We start from the raw sequence: 19,808 nt of genomic DNA, 5'->3' as shown, positions 1-19,808 counted from the left end.
ACTCTTACTTCCCGGTCCCGGTTCCTACGATGCTGAGTACACAGTTATAAAATATAAGCCACCCATGTTTACGATGCGCGGCAAATTCAAGTACCCGAGTGATGAACATAACAAACCTGGACCGGGCGCACACTGTCCCGAGAAGGTAACAATTCGATATTTTGCCGTGCATATTTGCACAGCTACATACATACAGTTGGGTAAACGAAAACAGCAGTACCAAAAAAAAATTAGATTTAAAAAACAAAAATTGTATCCATGATGTGATTATAAACTTTTTATTATTATTTTGAAAACTTATTCTATTCTTGTACTGAACACATATTTAAATCAAATCTGTAACGTAAAACAAAACTTTTTATAACAAAAGTTAGAAACTCAGGGTTAGCATTAAAATAGCAGTGGCCATATAAGTTATGCATGCTGACCAAGTTTATAAAAAAATTTAAGAAAAACTGCATTGACAATATTTGCAGATACAAAGTTGAAACTAATATTTAGTTTAATTTACCAAATTTTTTATTACGTCAGCACAACGGCGGGGCATTGAGTCCACCAGTTGCTCACATCGCTGCTTCGGAATCTTGAGCCACGCAGCTTTAACAATTTCTAAAAGCTGTTGATGGTTTCTCGGCTTGGCATTGTGTACCGCTCTTTTTCTATAGGATTGAGGACGGGGGACTCTCCTGGCCATTCCATAACCTCAATTTTATATTCGCGAAACCAAATCTTGGGCTTCCGACTTATTTGTTTAGGATCATTATCATGCTGCTAGACCCATTTTATTGACATTTCCTCTCTACAATAAGGCAGCGTGAAATCCTGCATTATTTCCACACAAATATTGGTGTAGTATATTAAGCCATCAATGTGGTGTATGAGGCGGCGCCATAATATGAGAAACGTGCCAGTATAATTATTTTTGAACCCGCATATTTGATGGTCTTGATTATATTGTGGCTGATTTTCGGTGCCAGGTGGACGAATAAACCGTATCACCGAAATCAGAAAAAAACGCATGGATTTTGCAAAAGAATATGTTAAAAAGTCGCCAGAATTTTGGAAACGTGTTCTATTTACGGATGAAAGCAAATATTGCATATTTGGCATTAAAGGAAGAAATGATCCCAAGCATTCGGCGTATAATGTTAAGCTCTGGTTGCTGTATAACACAAATCACCAATTTTTTTTTTGTTTAATATGAAATATTTGCTAATATTGCAATGTACGAATACTTTTTCTGCTTTGTTGAAGTGAAGTTTGTGTTCTTGGTTTGTAAAATTTAATTTTTAAAGATGTGCTTAGGAAAAAATGTATAGAAATTGTAGAAAAAATTACTGACTTTTCTCATAAAAGTTGAAAATGTTTTAACTTTTTTTGCAATGAATTTCTTAACATGTAGCTTTCAATTCTTTGTGTACGGACACTTTTTCTGGCAAGTGTAAATAAAACACGTACTTTCATTTAAATCTGTGCTAAATTTTATTAATATTTCTTATATAACCTTAAAAAACTGAAAGGACTGCTATTTCAATGTTTCACTGCTAAACGTAACGACACCAATAAAGACCCGTTATTTACGTAATTGCTATATTTATTCAGATAAACTCTACACATCTTTAATGTTAACCCTTTGTAGATATTTGGTATTGAAACTTTATTTTGTAGGATATATAGGGAAAGAATAAATTATATTACTTACTTCTAAATAATTTTTAAGGGTACTGTTATTTTCATGTTCACAGCTTTACATGTACTATATATGTCTATATCCTTAATATATTATTATATATATTTTTAATTTTTACTGACCTCTGCAATAGTATCGAACGCACAGATCATCTCCTGCACCATCATTTGCAATTCACCACACCCCATATTTGGGTCAAAGAAAAGCTTTCTTGATACCCCGTATATTTACTTGCGCAACGAATCAAGTCCCCCAGCTCGCAGTGACAAAATTCAAGATTCCTTGTTAGTTTTGCAACTATTGGAATGTATAATTTTTTTATTCGAAAACCTTTGCACACATACATACATAGATATAAGTGGAGGTAGACACATGTTGTATTGACCGATGGAAATAAATAAAATTTTATGCACGAGTTACTTGCATATGTATATGTATATGAGCAGTTCAATTTATTTAATGTGCAGAATAATTTATAATCTTATACCCATACATACGTACATATAAAATAATGTTATTATTTATATTCACCATTTTAGATTAACCTTTCACACGTCCCAGCTTACAGCTTCGGTATTAAACATTCGCCTTACGTTGGACAACTACACGAACAACGCGATTACAGTTTCTCCGGCATATGCTGAACGTGTTTACGCTTGCTTATTCGTGCTAGTCATCAAAAACCCGAGACGGTTTACTTGATTTTCAATTTCGCTAAATAACGTTAACTAACATAAGGACTAAGTTTAATAAATTATAAAAATCTCACTAATTTCCATAAGTACTCAATTGAAATTGTGCAGACATTGTAAATCGTTAACATTTTGCAAAATATGTATATAACTTTTAAGCGAAAATTCGAATAAATACAATAAATACATAATGTTGCATTTCTTTGCTTATTAACTTAGGGGTAATGAGAACAGCGGATATGTGTACGCTCCTATTATTACGCCAATTTGCTCATATAATATTATACGGATTTAGTGGCTAAGGAATTTAAGTTTTCTTCGACTGTTTATTCAGTAAATAGACATTTCATCTAACCTTGCGCTACCATATGCATATGTATGTACTTATGGAGTTGGCCAACACAGCTGTGACTGCCTTGAAGGCGACTTGGAGAACTGCTAATAACTCCTATACAATATATTTCTTTATATACTTACATATGTATGTATATGAAATAGATTTACATTGCCCATGAACAGTGAATTTTAAAATAATTTATTTAATTTCAAATATTAATTTAAACCGTATGCAAATTGTTTTCATTTAGGTAAAAAAGTGCTTTTTGGATGCCATTATCATCAAAGGTATTTAATGTTTTCCCCTTTCTCCACCCTTCTTAAATGAAACATTTTGTAAGGGAGTGTAAAAATTCTAATGTCACAAGTGAGCAAACCTTTTATTATTGAATCATGGTAAAAAACGACGGATTATCTTGTCCGAAAAGGGAAAAAAGAAAATTAGTTAATTTATGAGTTATTATCTATATGGCATCACTGGCCGCAGCCCGTGTACACAAGGCGAATTGTGTAATGGAGGTGGCGCCATTAAAAAACAGTTAATTTATTTTTCGGGAGTTCGACAAATCTGACGTCAGCTCTCTTCGCATTACAAAACAAACAAAAGTAGGTGAAATTACATGGTTGTGGAAATTCAGTGAATTGCTTGGTAATGTTGTGATTTGTGAGATTTAAACTAATCAAACTAATGAAAACAAAGGGCCGTGAGTTAAACTGTGAAATCACAAATTAATCTAAAGTTTGCAAATGCTAATTTGCTTGCGTTTTTATACGGAAGACGCCGTGGCAAGAAAGTATATATGCGTGTATGTAATTTCTTGTGTTTGGTTGTTTCCATTGCGTTCGCCTACTCTTCATCTTCACAAACAACCAATTCCGATTCCTTTTGTTTGTTTATTCATAAGCTCTTACGACACAGCGAATTCGGAAGGCACAATCATGTATTTTATTATCCTTGGGTGATGGCATCCGCCCACCTGATTTTTTCGCCGCTGATATGAATAACGTCAAAATGAGTTCTTTGTTAGTATCCGTGTCTTTACTTTGTCATTTGTGTACATTGATAATTTATAATTGGGGATTCAAATAATACCTTAAAAGAAATATAACAACAAAAATCAATAAAAATTGTATGTTGTGCTTGAAACATGTATGTTTTTACTTAAACGCGGATGCCATCACCTGTAAAGAATTTGCCTATATGCAAATATGTATGAATTCGCCTTGGTAGCAATGTTATCGTTGCCATTTTCCTAGAATTTCATTTTATATTATGTTCGTGCAACAGGTAGTGTCATGGCATGGCGAATTTGTTAAATCCGTCTTGGGTAGTGTTGTCTCAGTTTTAAAGATATAATAATTGAATTCACACATAGATAACATGGCATGATGCAAAGAATAATGAGATGGCGCCCATCGTGGTCCCGTTAATTTGCGCTCAGCGAATTTGACAACTAGTTACGTGATTTTAGCTCCAGTATGGCCAGATTGACATTTTCGTAACTTGATTTAGCATTTTTTTGTTTGTTATTTTTATTATTTTTTGTCTCGGAGTTTAAGTTCATTCTACATGACATTTTTCTAGTCTATTCTAATTAAAAGTAATGTTTATAATTTTGTAAAATATACATTTTTTAATAATTATTTAAATAATTCACTCAGTTTTATTTAGCTTTACTTTTTTTTAACATCTGGTGGCATTGCCCGCGATTGCAGGTGTTGTTGGTGTTCTTCTGCTTTCGGCAGTCAAATCTCTCTCTCGCTACTGCAGAGTTGCCTAGCTTTGGATATAAAAACGCACTAAATGCCCATTTAAAGAAAATAAAACACGAAATTTTTATTGTGTTACTTAAAGAACTTTGTATGCGTGACAAATTGTCTGTAGAATATGCGTTTTTTTAAATAAATGTGTTATGCTTATGTACAATTTAATTTATGAGTTTTTTTTGTTAAGCGAGACTCTTTTATTAAGGGAACGACTTTTTTGCTATATTTGAAGTTATGTAACTAGATAAGGTACTCTTTTTGTAAAAATGTCAGTATGGTTTCTTTAGTATTTTGTTGTTTATTTTTACTATGAATACACCTCTTGATGCTCTATGTCTCACTAAGGATTGATGACCGGAAGAAACGATTACACCTCTATGGTTTTAATTCGCATTCAATAAATTCAAAGGCTTTTTAAAATGTGTAAAAAGGTTTTCAATCTTAAGAAGAATTGAGAGAGGGGCATTTAATATTTTTGCATAGCCTTAAATGGAGCCAAAAATTAAATTTGCACTTTCAAATTATCAAATTTTATAGGAGTAAAAAAATTTTCATTAGCACTAAAATCTTCTCAGAGTGGCCTTTTTTAAACTTCTTTTGTATAATAATACAGTTTTTTTTAACCTAAAGTTTCGCTAGCCTTAAATTAAAAACAAAAAGAAACAAACACCAAACTTAAAAATTGTCGCATTTTCGGTATAAAAAAGCACTAAATTTATTGCGAAGAGCAAATGGTTGGCAATACTGCACAACTCTGCAAACGTGACGTCACGTACGCTCTGATGGGCGCAATCTTGTTTCTATCATTCTTGATAACATGGAACTAAATTCGAGCACTTGTTTAAAATAAAAGTTTTGAGAGCGTAAAATTAAAGTACATTCATAAACAATTTTGCATGTGAGGAGGTCGCAAGCGCAGATATAAATTATAGTATTGAGTTAAACAACTGTGATAAAAAGCTTTCTAGTAAAAGGTATTTTTTTATTCATCTGCAAAAAGTATTATATGCGGGATTTAAGCGAAATAAAAATACATAAGATATGCAAAATAACTAAGAAAATTAAAACAATTGTGCCAAGAACCGTAAATGTGCATACCTCAGTGCCATACGAGAAAAGTATTAGCCGTGCAAGTGAGATGAAATATTAATAATACGGCGTAATTTCATTTCGAGCGCTGTGCTTCTGCTTTAATGCAGCTGTGTGTTGTGTCAATAGTTAACAACAACAAAAAAATTAATTTCATATTTTATTTTTGATTGTCTAATGATTTTGTATGTCTTAGCAAAATGGAATCCCTAAATGATTAATTTAAAGTGTACTAATATTCATTTGCCGACGATATATATGGGGGGCGGGGGGGCGATCGGGTACTTTTTCCCCCGGACCCGGAGTTTTCAGAGGGGCCCGGACTCGAGATTATACGTATTTATATGAATTAGACATAATTGGAAAGGGCCCGCGTTTGCAATTTTCCCCCGGGGCCCGGATATGCTCCCTACGGCCCTGCACTCACCCATTATCGTCTCGATTGAAAAACCCGCCTTTTTTTCGCGAATTACCGTTCCTTCATTAACTTTCACAAAACTAATTGGGCCGGCTTCGCAGAATTCACCGCTCTTCCCATCACTACCGTTGTGCGAGAAGGTGAACGCGCGTTTCGCAATTAATGCTGCTGCAGCTCCCTTTATTAGCAGCCGATTAGCAAAAAAGCGTGACCTCCTACGCCAGGCCAATCCTGAATAAGGAATTTCAATTTAGAGATTCGGCGACTAAATACTCGTCATTAGCTTGTAAGGTCGGTCGAAACCAACGAAGCACAATCACCTTCGGTGCACCAGTTTTTTTAGCCGGCAATTCATTTTGCATCCTCCGGTCGATAGGTTCAAGCGTTGTGCCATCAAATGGCTGCACAAGCTCACTAGTGGAAAGCAGGGAGAGTGGTCCCTCTATTGAAACCTGGGAAGCCCGCCAATCAAGGGGAGTTTTATAGTCGGATAACTCTCCTTTCTCAAAGAGCGGAATGCTGTTGGAGTGAAAGTCCTTAGTCGATGTTTTCTGTAGAAAAATCTGTCTTTTTATAAACTAAAACAAATATAATTACGACTGACTGTGCAGAAATTTCTTGACAAAACGAAAACAAATTGCTATTCTATGGAAGTTGTCGCGATATGTGGCGATATCGTTAAGCAATTTTCCATTGCAAAAAAAATATGTATCTGATAAATATATTTAATGACCGCAAAACTTACACCATCAAAATTGAGCATATGTATGTGTGTATGTATATGCATTGATTATGCAAAAGGAATTTATTTATTTTATTTTTTATCATATTTCTAACAGTGCAATATACAATTTACTTTATTTTCAACATTTCCATAATTTTTGATAGGAACTACTAAAGTAACGGAGCTATTTTCAAAAGAACCGCTTGTGAGGGCAGAAAATTTCCCCAACGAAAATCTACACAATAGCGATTCCGCTGAAATCTTAAATCAAGGAAAATACCAGTTGAAAACTGCAAAATGTCGGGTCAAAACCCAGCTGGATCGAAAAGTACATCCAGCAATAATAAGCGATCGAAGGTTGCAAGCGATTATGGCAGTAGTGGTGCGTCTACTGCTGCACTAAGTCGAGAGAGCCAAGAAGTTTCCCAAAAAAAGGAATTGTTAGGAAATATTGACATAGATTATCAGTCCTGCGACACAGATTCAGGGTTTTTGTCAGGTCCATTAAGCTCAAATCTCGAAGAGCAAGAAGAACAGAAACAAAGCACTGACAGAAAATTTTCAAATAACTTTAACAAGTTGAATTTTAACAAAAGAGCGGTGGGCAACGTTAAAAACTCCACTGATAGTTCGCATCATCACGGGAAAACTGAGGAGGAATTTGATGTACTTGACTCGGGTTGCATTGAAGAAGAAGAATACGACGAGTCTATCGAGACAGGAGCTCAAGCCGAAAATCAATATAATGAACAGCAACATACGGAATCGCAACAGCACCAACATAAATGCCATAATATAGCCGGTGCGTATAACATCACAAGTTCACACGACGCAAAAACGAATCTCAAACACGATGCCGACAGCAACAGATCTGATAGATTTTGTAGTCTTAGTTTACAAAAGGAGAGAACAAATATAGTGAACGCGTCTGGCCGAGTGGCAACAGTTGAGCCTGTAGCAGCAGCAACAACAAAAACGGCAGATTCTAATCAATTGCCAATATGGGAACAAAATGATGAGGGAGACACGTAAGTTTAACTTAGTGAGCTAAAAGTAGTTTATAATTTACATTTTGAATTGATATAAATAGTTAAATTTTAACTTCATCATTTTCGTCAATTGATAAGAAGTAATTAGTAAAATCTCTTTTGCTAATAAATATTTTGTATGTATGTGTAATCTTAAAGGAGGATATAAAGTCGATTTGAAAATTTCACTTTTCACTGTGGTGTACTTCTTAATTTTTATAATGGCATTTTTATTATTCTTTGTACAGTTATCTGCACTTGGCATGTCTATCGGGTGACGAATATATTGTTTGTGCTCTTATCCGTCTTGCTATCCATTCGTGCCTTTTAAATATAAGGAACGATTACGGCCAAACCGCCTTACATCTAGCAGCACTCACAAAGCAACGAAGAATTTCGCGCATGCTGTTACTTGCGGGCGCTGAGGTATGCATAATCACATGTACCTATTATAATATTATTACCGATATGCAATAATGTTGTAATGAAAAGTAGGGTTGTCGTAATGCAGCTTAATAAATCTAGTTTTTATTGAATTTCAGCCGGACTTACGTGACCGCCATGGAAATACAGCTTTGCATCTCGCCTGCATGTCTGGCGATGAGCAGTGTGTCAGTGCGTTAACAATGCCTTTTAGCGCTTCAGAGATCAACGAAGCGCATCGTCAGAATGGCTACAGACCAAGCAGTAAAATAGCAAACGTTTTGGAGATCAGAAACTATAATGGTAAGGCTACTAAAAATATTACTCAACGCATGCATTTTGACAAATTTTGAATTTATATGTAAAATAATATAATGGGCCAGGTGAGATAAAACAATAATTTGAAAAGTGTTTGGCGCTTTGTTAAATTCGGTAAAAATCGCTTGAGAAGTTAAAGGGCCGTCAACCAAGGAGATTAACGTTGTCCATTAATCTATCCGGCCTGGTTAACCAATGGCACAGGCGGCGTAATAGTAGACTCAGATTCTCTATGAGGTTTGCACTTCGACCTTACGGTCTTTTCTGTCCTCTACTCCTCACAGTACCTCATCCAGACCAGTTCCCTTATTAAACTCAGGACAGAGCTCCTAAAACGCAATCGTAACGTGGCGCTGAAAATTATCCGAAATATATTTTTATTTACAGGCAAATAATCAGACGCGTTAGTCTAAAGAAGTAAAGAAGTTTTAATTGAAAGAATTGAATTTACAAGTTAATAAACCTTTTAAAATTACTTGAGTAAATTCAATATCGCGACCATGGTAACAAAAGTATATATGTAAATAGGTATTTCCCTGATGACTAAAAAAACCAATGTTTAGGAAAACCCACATCCCCATAAATTGAGTGAATACGTTTTGAATGATTAGATAAATATTACTAACAAAATTTTATGAACGTGAAATAGACGCACATGAAGACTAGTAATAGATTACGGAAAATTAAAAAAAAGAAACATTTGCGGTACAATTTTCTATAACTTGTTTGTTAGTAAATTAAAAAGAATTTGGCCTTAGATTTTTTTCTGATTGCTGAACCCCTCCTGGGGTGTGTTGCTGCTGAATTCAACATGTGCTGCTACAATTGCAATTTACTTGATGCAACCTATGGTGTTACTTCCACTTGTGCCCAAAAGCTCGCAATATTGCGAACGAGTAATCACAAGCTACCCGTTTTACAGAACCACTCCCCTGAGCCGAACAAATAATTTAATTTTTCAGAAGTCAGTACACAAAACTCGAACTGTTTGGAAGTGCTTTACGTATTTTGTTGGTGCTAAGTTCAGGAATTCCCCAGTGCTGACTCGTTATCTTTTGTGTTTTTGTTTTTTGTGTATATTTGTCATCTTTTTGTCAACGTTCAAGTAGCTGAAGCTGAAGGTGTTTCTATTATTTGCACATGAATTTAATTTCGGCACTTATAATAGCAATGCAGAAAGGCACTCATACGAGTACGGATGTATGGTCTGGGTTTTTGGAAAGTCAGCTTAAGTCGACTTAGGATTTTCTCCGTGTAAGCATTAAAATGTAGGGCAATATTTAAACCAACGACCTAGTTGTAGCTTTTGAATTAATTTAAGATAGTCGAATGGAAATAATGAATTTGTATATTAAAGATGTGGATGTATTTATCTGAAGCAAAAACGATGAAGTCGATTACTACTCAGATACATACATAGTGGGCATAGGTACATACATAAATGATAGAGCAATCAATGAGTTCTATTAGGAGCCCGCTTGTAATACTTTAGGTGATCGCGCTGGATGGCGAAAACTCGCACGAGTGTATTTACATACATTCCATATGTTGGACTTAAGTAAAACATGTGCTTATATATTGGCGAAAGGGCAACACTTTCACTAACTGAAGTATTCGTGCGCACATTTGGGTTTTTCGTTTGTTTGTTATACTGTCAAACAGCTGAGGTAGCCGAACTTGTAAAAAACCCAATCTAAATGTTTAATTTGTGCGTGGTTGCAATGCCACTGACATGTGTTCACATATGGCTGATTATCTGTTTGCGATGGAGAATCCGAATTCAGTATGTCTCGTAAAACTACATATGTACGTATGAACCATATGTATGTTACAATTTGAATTTTGTTGGCATGAACGATTTTGGCTTTGTGAAAATGAAGCGCTAGAAGTCCACGTTTTGAAATAATAAATAAGATTAACTCGCGAGAAAAAGGTTTTGGAAACATTCATTATATTACATACATACACACAAATACAAATGTGCATCTACTGCCAACATAACCGATTAAATTCTTTGGATAAACCGTTCATATCACACGTTGTATATATTGTACATATATTCGTATGTATAGTATGTATGTGTTGGGAATACCGTACATTTGTCATTAAGCAAAACTTTAGTTAAACTTTTTCGTTTTGGCGTCTCATCGCAATTCGCTGTTTTACCTTCGTTTGTTTTAATTCTTCTTTTTTAAATATTTTTTGCGGTGGGTATCGCTGAAAGCCGTGGTCGGGAGTTATTGTTTTTCAACTGCCTTGCGCAAGCGTGCGCGCTTTTAATACAGTTTTCTACTTAGTCGTCACATAACTTGGGGATTTCACCGGGCAAATAGAGTTGCATTGTTTAGTGTCAAATGCTTTTACCTTTTCTTTTGAATAAACGGAAAACCCGCGAGTTATTCGTAATCGCTTGGGCGCATGTACGTATGTTTGTACTTAGCTTTGTACTTTGTTCAAGTAAATATGTATGTCCATTCATATGCACATATACATATGTATGTATGATATTATTTCCGTCGTTTGAGTTTCAGGGTTTTTCGCTTAATTTGCTTTGCTGTTTACATACATTCAGATGTTGGGAAAATTCCAAAATATTTCTGAACAATAATGACAAGCATCACTTTGAAAACCCCTCTATTATAGAGAAACTTCACCCAATCAAATTATTATACGAGTATTTTACCTAGAACTGAAAGATTTGCGATGAACTTTTGATCGATTTGTAGGCTTTCGTGAGTGTGTCTGTGGTTTGAAATTCACAGGCTATAAATATTCTCGGAGATATGAGTGAGCCTGGCATTTCCCGCTGATGCATTGTTAATTTCACACTTAAATAAATTGACTTGCCGAAGATTTCTGATGAGTCACGTTCACTGCCTGAAACGAATCGATAAATACTTGCATTCCTTCGGAGTTTCCGCACCGTCCTTAACAATCATCAACTTTTGTCATAAATGTATCATCTTAAACCTATCCATCTAACATTCGATTTCACCTTTGCCCAATTTCCGCTTGCTGTTGTCTAAGCACATTTTTTATTAATAGCGCAAATCAAAGGCATCGCTTACATACATATGTATGTACATACCTACATACACTTATATAATATATCGAAGGTTCATGAAGCTGTTAAGGCGGCCCTAGGGGAAACTGTAGATGTCAGGGCGCTTACGGAGCTGAGGCAGGTGGAAATTCGTGACCTTGATGAAATCACGACAAAGGAAGAAGTCCACGAAGCGGTAGCAAAACAATTCCAAGAGCTAGAGGTACCTATCTCAGCCATCCTGAGTCTGCGAAAAGCTTATGGAGGAACACAAACGGCGACGCTAAAGGTAACACCGGAAACCGCTACCAAACTAGTGGAAGCTAATAAAATCCGTATAGGCCTCGTAATTTGTCGCATACGGGAGAAGATCGAGCCAAAAATATGCTTTAAATGCATGGAATATGGGCATGTGGCAGTAAGCTGTAAAAGCACAGCTGACCTTACAAACACCTGCTTCAAATGTGGCAAAAAGGACCACCAAGCCAAAAACTGCACACAAACAGCAAGCTGTATAATGTGCAAGAAGGAAAAGGCAAGTGATACGGCGCATGCGATGACCAGCAGTAAGTGCCCTCAATATCTGAGAGCTCTTAAAGAAATTCGGCAGAAATGAAGATCTTGCAACTAAATCTTAACCACTGTGAAAGCGCCCAGGACCTACTCGAGCAGACTATACGGGAACACAAAATAGATGTTGCTATTAAAGTGGTGCACAAGTCGACATATATGTGCTTTCAAGTCATTTGCTAAATTCACACAACAATGCAGTGTTTTGTTCTCAACTAACAGTAACAGGCAATAGCAGCTAGAGAGAAAACCAAATCATGCTTTTGTATGACTTGCTTCTCTCTCAGCATTATCACAACACACATATTTCGGCAAGATAGCAAGAAAAGCAATGACACTGAAAGGCAATGAAAAACAATTCAATTCAAACAAGTGAATTGTGTCAAATGTGGATTATTTACTTACATGAATTCCTGATATTTTAAAATCAAATACGCAGTTAATGTTTGGTATGATGGTTTTGTAGAATAAAAATTAAATTCTGATTAATATTTGAATGTAACTTACACTTTGCCTGCTAATATACGCTACGTACATACATATATATGACACCAATTCACACATTGTACTTGATGTCTTTCGGCAAAGCTTGTATGAGAAGGTTTTTCTACCATTGCCATGCAAGCATATAAGCAGCGTCGTGCAATTCGTGCACTGTCGATAGAGCCGAAGTAGTATTGCTTGTTGAAGACAGTTTTTCTTCGTTGCTGTTCAAGTTGTGTGCCAACATTGCTTTTTGTCTTCACAAACAGTGTCACATGCAATGTGTGACTTGTTGCTTTGTAATAAGCAAGTCATTTGTGCACCACTTTAGTTGCTATACTTAGTGAGCCCTATAAACACAAAAAAGGTAACGGCTGGGCATCCTGGAGAACCTCGCCCAGGATGTAAAGGAGCATAGACCTGTCATCATAGCCGGTGATTTCAACGCTTGGGCTGTTAACTGGGGATGCCCACGGACAAGCCCTAGAGGACGTCAACAGACGTATCAAAAGGCGGGAACGGGGTCTATAATCGACCTTACCTTCGTGAGTTCTAGTCTTGTTCGCGACACGAAATGGTTCGTCAGCCAGCATTACACTCGGAGCGATCACCTCGCAATAATCTGTGAAATAAGGAAGCACGGCGAAGAAAGGTTCCCAAATAACTACGACACGCGGTACAAAGTTAAAACAATGGAGGCTGAGATTATTGAAATCATGCTGGCAGATGTAACTCTCGGAGGGGATGCATCTGAGAAAACAACACAAACCATGAGACACCTAACAGAAGCATGCGACGCAGCCATGTCCAAAACGAGGCCCAATAAGCGCATCAGCGAACCTGTCTACTGGTGGACAGCAGACATTGCAGAACTGCGCAGCGAATGTTTAAGAGCAAGGCGAATCTACCAACGATCTAGGGGTACGGACAGTTTACAAGAAAACCAGCTCCAATATAAGCAAAGAAGGAAGGCCCTAAAAAAGGCAATCGAAAACAGTAAACGCCGGTGTTTCCTGCAGCTATGCGGCGATGCCGATAATGACCCTTGGGGCCTCGGTTGCAGGCTTGTTATGAAAAAACTCAAAGTCTTTAAGCCACTCCCAACAACATGCCCACCTACACTGCGTAATGTAGTAGAAACTCTGTTCCCCGTCCAAGACACTACACGAGACCACGAATTGGTTGGATCCTGTGAAGGTGACCAAAATTTGCAGCTAACCAACAAAGAAGAACTCCGGATGATCATAAAACGGATTAAAAATAATAAAGCTCCAGGACCGGATGGAATCCCTAACGAGGCCTTAAAAGTTGCTATCCAAAGTCGTACCGACATTTTTGTAGATCTCTAAATACATGCCTAAAGGAAGGTATTGTATATTTCCAACCCCGTGGAAATGCAGAAACTGGTTTTAATACCAAAAGGATCCAAGCCTGCGGAAGGTCCTATAGGCTACCGCCCCCTGTGCATGCTCGACACTGCAGGAAAAATCCTGGAACGACTGATTGCAGTCCGTCTGAATGCTGCTATAGAGGATGTAGGCGGTCTATTACCCCGACAATTTGGATTCCGGAAAGCCCGTTCAACAACAGATGCTGTGTCTGCAGTCAAGACCATTGCGCAGAAGGCAATTGAAGGTACTCGATGGTTAAACGGTAGCAAGGAGTATTGCCTAATTGCGACACTAAACATCAAGAACGCCTTCAATACGGCGAATTGGAGTAAAATTCTGATCGCGCTTGATAATTTCCACATCCCAAGGTACATTCGCAGGATTGTCGCCAGTTACCTCTCCGACAGAACCCTGCGCTATAAAACCGATGCTGGGGTAAAAGAGCACAAAATAACTGGCGGAGTTCTACAAGGCTCAGTCCTGGGACCCTTACTTTGGAACGTCATGTACGATGGAGTCTTGCGCCTCAGTCTGCCTCTGGGTCGCAAATCATTGGATTTGCTGACGACATAGGTATTGTGGTCGTGGCCAAAACACTTCGTCGAGCCGAAGAAACATGCAACCGGGCTGTCGGCATGGTAAAGAGATGGTTATGCAACAGTGGTCTAACTCTTGCGGACCATAAAACTGAAGTAGTATTAATTAGCAGCAGGAAGATTGTGGAGTCAGCTAATATAATGGTGTGCGACCATGGTATAGAATCGAAGCCATTCATTAAATACCTAGGCGTAATAATTGACCGCAGGCTCAATTTCAAAGAGCACTTGGTGTACGCGAACAGCAGGGCAGCAGAAGCAGTAACTGCGCTAACACGACTAATGATGAATATTAGAGGCCCTAGGCACAACATCAGGAGACTTCTTAATACTGTAGTCTCATCGATTTTGCTGAACGCAGCTCCAGCATGGGCGGAAGCCACAAACTACAGCTCGTATGTGAAGTGTATGAAATCGGTGTACCGATTGAGTGCCCTCAGAGTGTGCTGCGCGTTTCGCACGGTATCGGAAGACGCCATTATGGTTATAGCAGGTATACTCCCAATCAACCTAATGGCAACAGAGTATGCTGAAATCTACAAAACAAAAGCTACTTCAGAGCGGGTGACAATACGAAGGATAGCAAGAGAGCGTAGCCACCGTTCATGGCAAGAAAAATGGAGCTCGTCTCCCAACGGACGCTGGACGTACCGTTTGATTCCCATAATTTCCAAATGGATTAACCGTAAACATGGACAGTTAGATTACTACCTGACCCAAATACTGACAGGACATGGGTGCTTCAAATCCTACTTATACAGGTTTAAGCACGAAGACGACCCGTACTGTTCTCATTGTGCACCAACTGCAGAAGACGCAGAACATGTTTTGTTTGTCTGTCCGCGATTTGCGTTAGAAAGGGAGGAACTAAGCACTAGGGTGGGGAAGCCAATTACGGCTGATAACCTAGTCGATATTATCATAGAGTCCGAAGAATATTGGTCCGCTGTATGTAATATGGCAAAAATAGTAATCTCCAAACTGCGTCGCGCTGAACAACAGCGCAGATCTTCATGAAGAGGCAATAGGCCGCTCCCCCTTCCGTGAAGTACTACTTAACGGTTGTCCCGCGGGAGGGAAACGGAGCTGGGGTGGGGTTTTAGTGGGTGAGCCGAAAGGCAAGTCTCACACTTTTCGGCTTTCAATGCTTTGTGCCACCTCCATAAAAAAACAAAAACAAAAAAAAACATACACTTATAAATGCAAATTGAAATAAAAATAGCTTGAAAACATACAAACATACGATAAACATTAGCTCTTATTGTTTGGTTATCATTTCGTTTCTGTGTCGTTGCTTCAATATTATCGATTCGAGCTGCGGTGTTATTTCCGAGCTTGCAAATCTGAAAACCTGTTGCTGTTCTCACTGCGTTGCGCATTGTTTCATCAGGTGGCTATTTTATTTAGACCATAACAGTATTGCTGCCAACAACCCAGTAGAAATTACGTTCAGTTCTCTGAGCAGTATATATACATACATACTCTCGAAAACTTCTATGAAGTTGATTGGTGCCGTCGTCATATAACGATGATTGCCATCTTGCCGTCGTTATTACTGATACTGACGCCGTTTTGTTTTGTTTCATTTAAATTAGCTTTTGCAAACTTAACTCGCATTTCTGTGCGTTTTTTGTTGCTATTTAAGTGCTTTATTATGGGAATTTCTCGGGTTTTTCTGAACCCACACACACCCAGCCACAAATGCAAGCACGTTTGTACGACGTCATCGTTTGGTTGTTATTGCTTTATCGTTGGCATCAATGTGTTTGTGGTTAGCATTGTGTTGGTTAATGTGGCTGAGAGGTTTGCTTCCATCATAACAAGTTGTACTAAAATATATATACACTACTTGCACACATACACATACAGGTGCGGAAGCCTTTATATGGAAGAAAATACCGAACACTTCAGCGAAAAAAAATGTCAATGAGACTTTTGAGGCATTTGAAACTTGCCTTTGGTTACATTAATATTGAATTGGCTAAAAAACTGCTAACCCAGAATTTTTCTAAAGGCACTGAACAAAAAGTTGGGAATCTTTGATCTATTTTTTTGTTACAGTTTTGTGAATTTATTGCAATGTTTAGAGCTGCGAGTTGCATGTTTTTTGTTGTAGAATGCACTACTTTTATAAAAACAAAAATAAAATAGGGAAAAATAGTTAAAACTTGAAGATTCGTTACACTCTTACTATTTTAAATGCAGGTGTATGAAAGAAAAATTATTTAAATTCGAAACCCGGTTTTCAAATCTTTTGAATGCCTTCCATCATACATAGTTTGTGACGCCGTTCAGTCTGGTAGCGAATGTCTCCTGCAGAAATCAAATAATTTCTTATGGATTTTAACAATTTTTGGAACTTATTTACTAGAATTGCTAAACTTGAAATAAATAACAACTGAAAATAATTGTTTTTTCTGGCTTTTATTTATATAACGTGATTTTGAATTCACTCGTCCAAAATCGTTTAAGCAGTTATCGCGTCAATCAAGAAGAAGAAGAATTTTGAGTTGAGCCCCAATATAGGAATCAAAAGCTAATTATGATTGATGATAAATATTTTTTATTATTATCTTTCATAAGTAAAATGCATGGGACCTATTTTATGTTTTAATAAAATTATTTTCTTTACGTTGTTTTCAGGCGAATATTGTGTTCATATCGCTGCCGAGGCGGGCCATTTAAAAATACTAAGTATTTTAGTACAACATGGCGCGGATATCAACGCCAGAGTAAGTGCTCTTTACAGTAATTATGTTATTATTTATTCTAATATGCGCTCTCTACTGCTTACAGGAAGGGAAAGGTGGCTACACACCGCTACACATGGCCATTGAGAAGGGCAATGACGAGCTATTCAATTTCCTACTCGACGATTGCAAACAGACTCTGAATTTGGAAACATCAACGTTCGCCCGATTGACTGCATATCAGTTTGCCTGTATTTTGAAGAGATCGCAGATGGAAAGCATTTTGGAAAATCATGGTGCAGAGCCTCTCACACCACCGGAGAGTGAATCCGAAAGTAGCGGCGATGAATCGGAATAAACATACAACACTTCTATCTTCTCATTAAAAAGTTCTACGTTTTAGTAGAGCCAACGTAATAATCAAAGTGTTTTCATCTACTCTAAGAGCATTTGATCGTAGAGAGAAAACCCCGCAGAGTTATTATTGTTTGTAATTTATGAATTGTTTTGACTCAGTTATTCCCTAGTCGAATATATGTACCTATACTTGCAATATACAATTTGTTTCATCTGAATACTCCATTAAAAATTTATGTTAATATTAAAATTAACCAACCGAAAAAATTGTACGTCTAATTGTTAATGTTTTTAAAAAGATGTGCCTCAATTTTTGGGCCAGTTAAAGTTGAAAAACAAAAAGAAAATAATTTTTTTGAAATTTTCGACCTCTCATTTACTATAGCTGCATTGAAAAACTTAGTTCTAAGCTATGTCATATACAAACTCATAGATCCTACTTGTAAATCCATAACAATTAAGAATAAAGTTGTACTCCATAGTTAAGTAAAAAAATTTTTTTTTGATATTGCGTTAATAAAACAAATTTTTTAATAAAAATTTGATTGAGGAAATGTTTTTTTATATATTTTTCGAAACTTTAAAAAGCTATAAAGTATACCCAACAAAAGAGTACTTTGTATTATCTTGATATGATTATTTTTTTCATTTTCATCAAATGCTTTGCTGTAAAATTGCGATGTGAGCGTAACATTGTATCAAGAAAGACATAGCTCACAGGTTGCATACTATTCCAAAGAAGATGGTTTTAGTGTTTGCACTGATGGGAATGGGTTAATGTTGCGCAGATCTTGAAATGCTTTCTTTGTTAACTGGCTTGCACTGTTGATATAAAATCATTTTTTGGCATCTAGTTTGTTGCCAGAAGGTGGCGTCTTCAGAATACGGCTACTTAATTTTTCGTGATTCCGACACCCGATGACGTCAGTAATTCGAGGATAAATACAAAAGAAGTAACTTGTAATATTCAGCGATGTGATTTTAAGTTTTGTGATTTTGATGATTTGAATGAATCAAAATAACATAAATAAAATACCGCGTATTAAATTGCAACAGCAACAATAATAACAAGATCTAAAATGGAGCTGTTTTTGTCGATGATGTCGTGGCAAGAAAGTTAGTACAGTGCACTCGCGGTAACTCGAATAGCCGCTAAGTCGAACGACGTGCTAACTCGAACACATTTTTTCCCCTATTGACTTCTTTGTAACTCGAACAATAAAAAAGCGCTATAACTCGAACAAAAAAACAAATTTATTTGTACACACATTCTTTTCAAACATGTACATTTTGTACATAGATACATATGTAATAATATAGTATATGTATATAAATTATATGTATACTAGTGTATTGTCCATATGAATATTTCGGCGTTAATATCCCGTTAGTTTTCTGGGAACAACATCTTGCATTGACCAAATAGCTTTAAATTTGTCATTTGTAGTGTATCAGTGCACGTGAGTAATGGATCGTAAAAGGTTGAAGTGTTTAACATTAAAAGAGAGGGCTGAAGTCCTTAACAAAATTAAACGTGGACGTAGTGTTACTTCTCTAGCGAAGGAATATGGGGTAGCCAAGTCCACCATAAGTCTTATAAAAAAGAAAGATAAGGCAATTTATGGCTTGCACTAACGCTACCGGCAACCACAAGCTTAAACTTATCGTTATTGACAAAGCAAGAAATCCTCGTGTTTTCAAAAATTTTAACTGTCCGGTGGAGTACAAAAATTCCAAATCAGCCTGGATGACTTCGGCGATTTTCAAAGACTGGTTTCATAATTCGTTCGTGCCGCAGGTAAAATCCAGATTCATTAAAACAATTTTTTTAACCAAGTTAAATGACTTTAATTTTAGGTAAGAAAATATTTGAAAGATGGGGGACTACCTGAGAAGGCTCTTCTTCTAATTGATAATGCCCCATCACATCCCAACGAAATCGAATTAAAGTCCGAGGATGGTTTAATTTTAACTATGTTTATGCCGCCGAATGCGACACCATTGATCCAGCCAATGGACCAAAATGTAATTCGTATAACGAAACTATACTACAGAAATTTTCTACTGGCGTCCATTTTCAACAATCGATCGAAAAATCGATATCGATGACTGTTTTTTTAACATAGCACACTCAATTGATAAGTCGAACAAATTCGATAAATCGAACAGCGCCTGTTTTAATTAGTTCGAGTT

At 36.8% G+C, this 19,808-nt stretch overlaps 1 protein-coding gene across 1 annotated transcript; it reads left to right on the top strand.

The window, feature by feature from the left end:
* Positions 1-5,306: 5,306 nt before the first annotated feature.
* Positions 5,307-18,155, top strand: LOC129246871 (NF-kappa-B inhibitor cactus-like). The gene is made up of 6 exons (XM_054885570.1): positions 5,307-5,459; positions 6,881-7,744; positions 7,993-8,170; positions 8,287-8,470; positions 17,212-17,300; positions 17,365-18,155. Exons 2-6 carry the CDS (start codon positions 7,014-7,016, stop codon positions 17,614-17,616), a joined length of 1,434 nt encoding a protein of 477 aa, XP_054741545.1. The 5' UTR covers positions 5,307-5,459; positions 6,881-7,013; the 3' UTR covers positions 17,617-18,155.
* Positions 18,156-19,808: the final 1,653 nt, after the last annotated feature.

Source organism: Anastrepha obliqua, chromosome 5, assembly GCF_027943255.1.
Source record: "Anastrepha obliqua isolate idAnaObli1 chromosome 5, idAnaObli1_1.0, whole genome shotgun sequence".
Lineage (NCBI taxonomy): Eukaryota > Metazoa > Arthropoda > Insecta > Diptera > Tephritidae > Anastrepha > Anastrepha obliqua.
Note: the sequence above shows the minus strand (reverse complement) of the source record. Positions and strands in the feature narration are given on the sequence as shown.

What these genes read in the sequence shown, in the direction of transcription:
- LOC129246871 (XM_054885570.1), top strand. Translation starts at nt 7,014, where the DNA reads ATGTCGGGTCAAAACCCAGCTGGATCGAAAAGTACATCCAGCAATAAT. An exon ending in GGAGATCAGAAACTATAATG is followed by an intron (nt 8,471 to 17,211) that starts GTAAGGCTACTA and finishes CGTTGTTTTCAG; the next exon opens with GCGAATATTGTGTTCATATC. An exon ending in GCGCGGATATCAACGCCAGA is followed by an intron (nt 17,301 to 17,364) that starts GTAAGTGCTCTT and finishes TACTGCTTACAG; the next exon opens with GAAGGGAAAGGTGGCTACAC.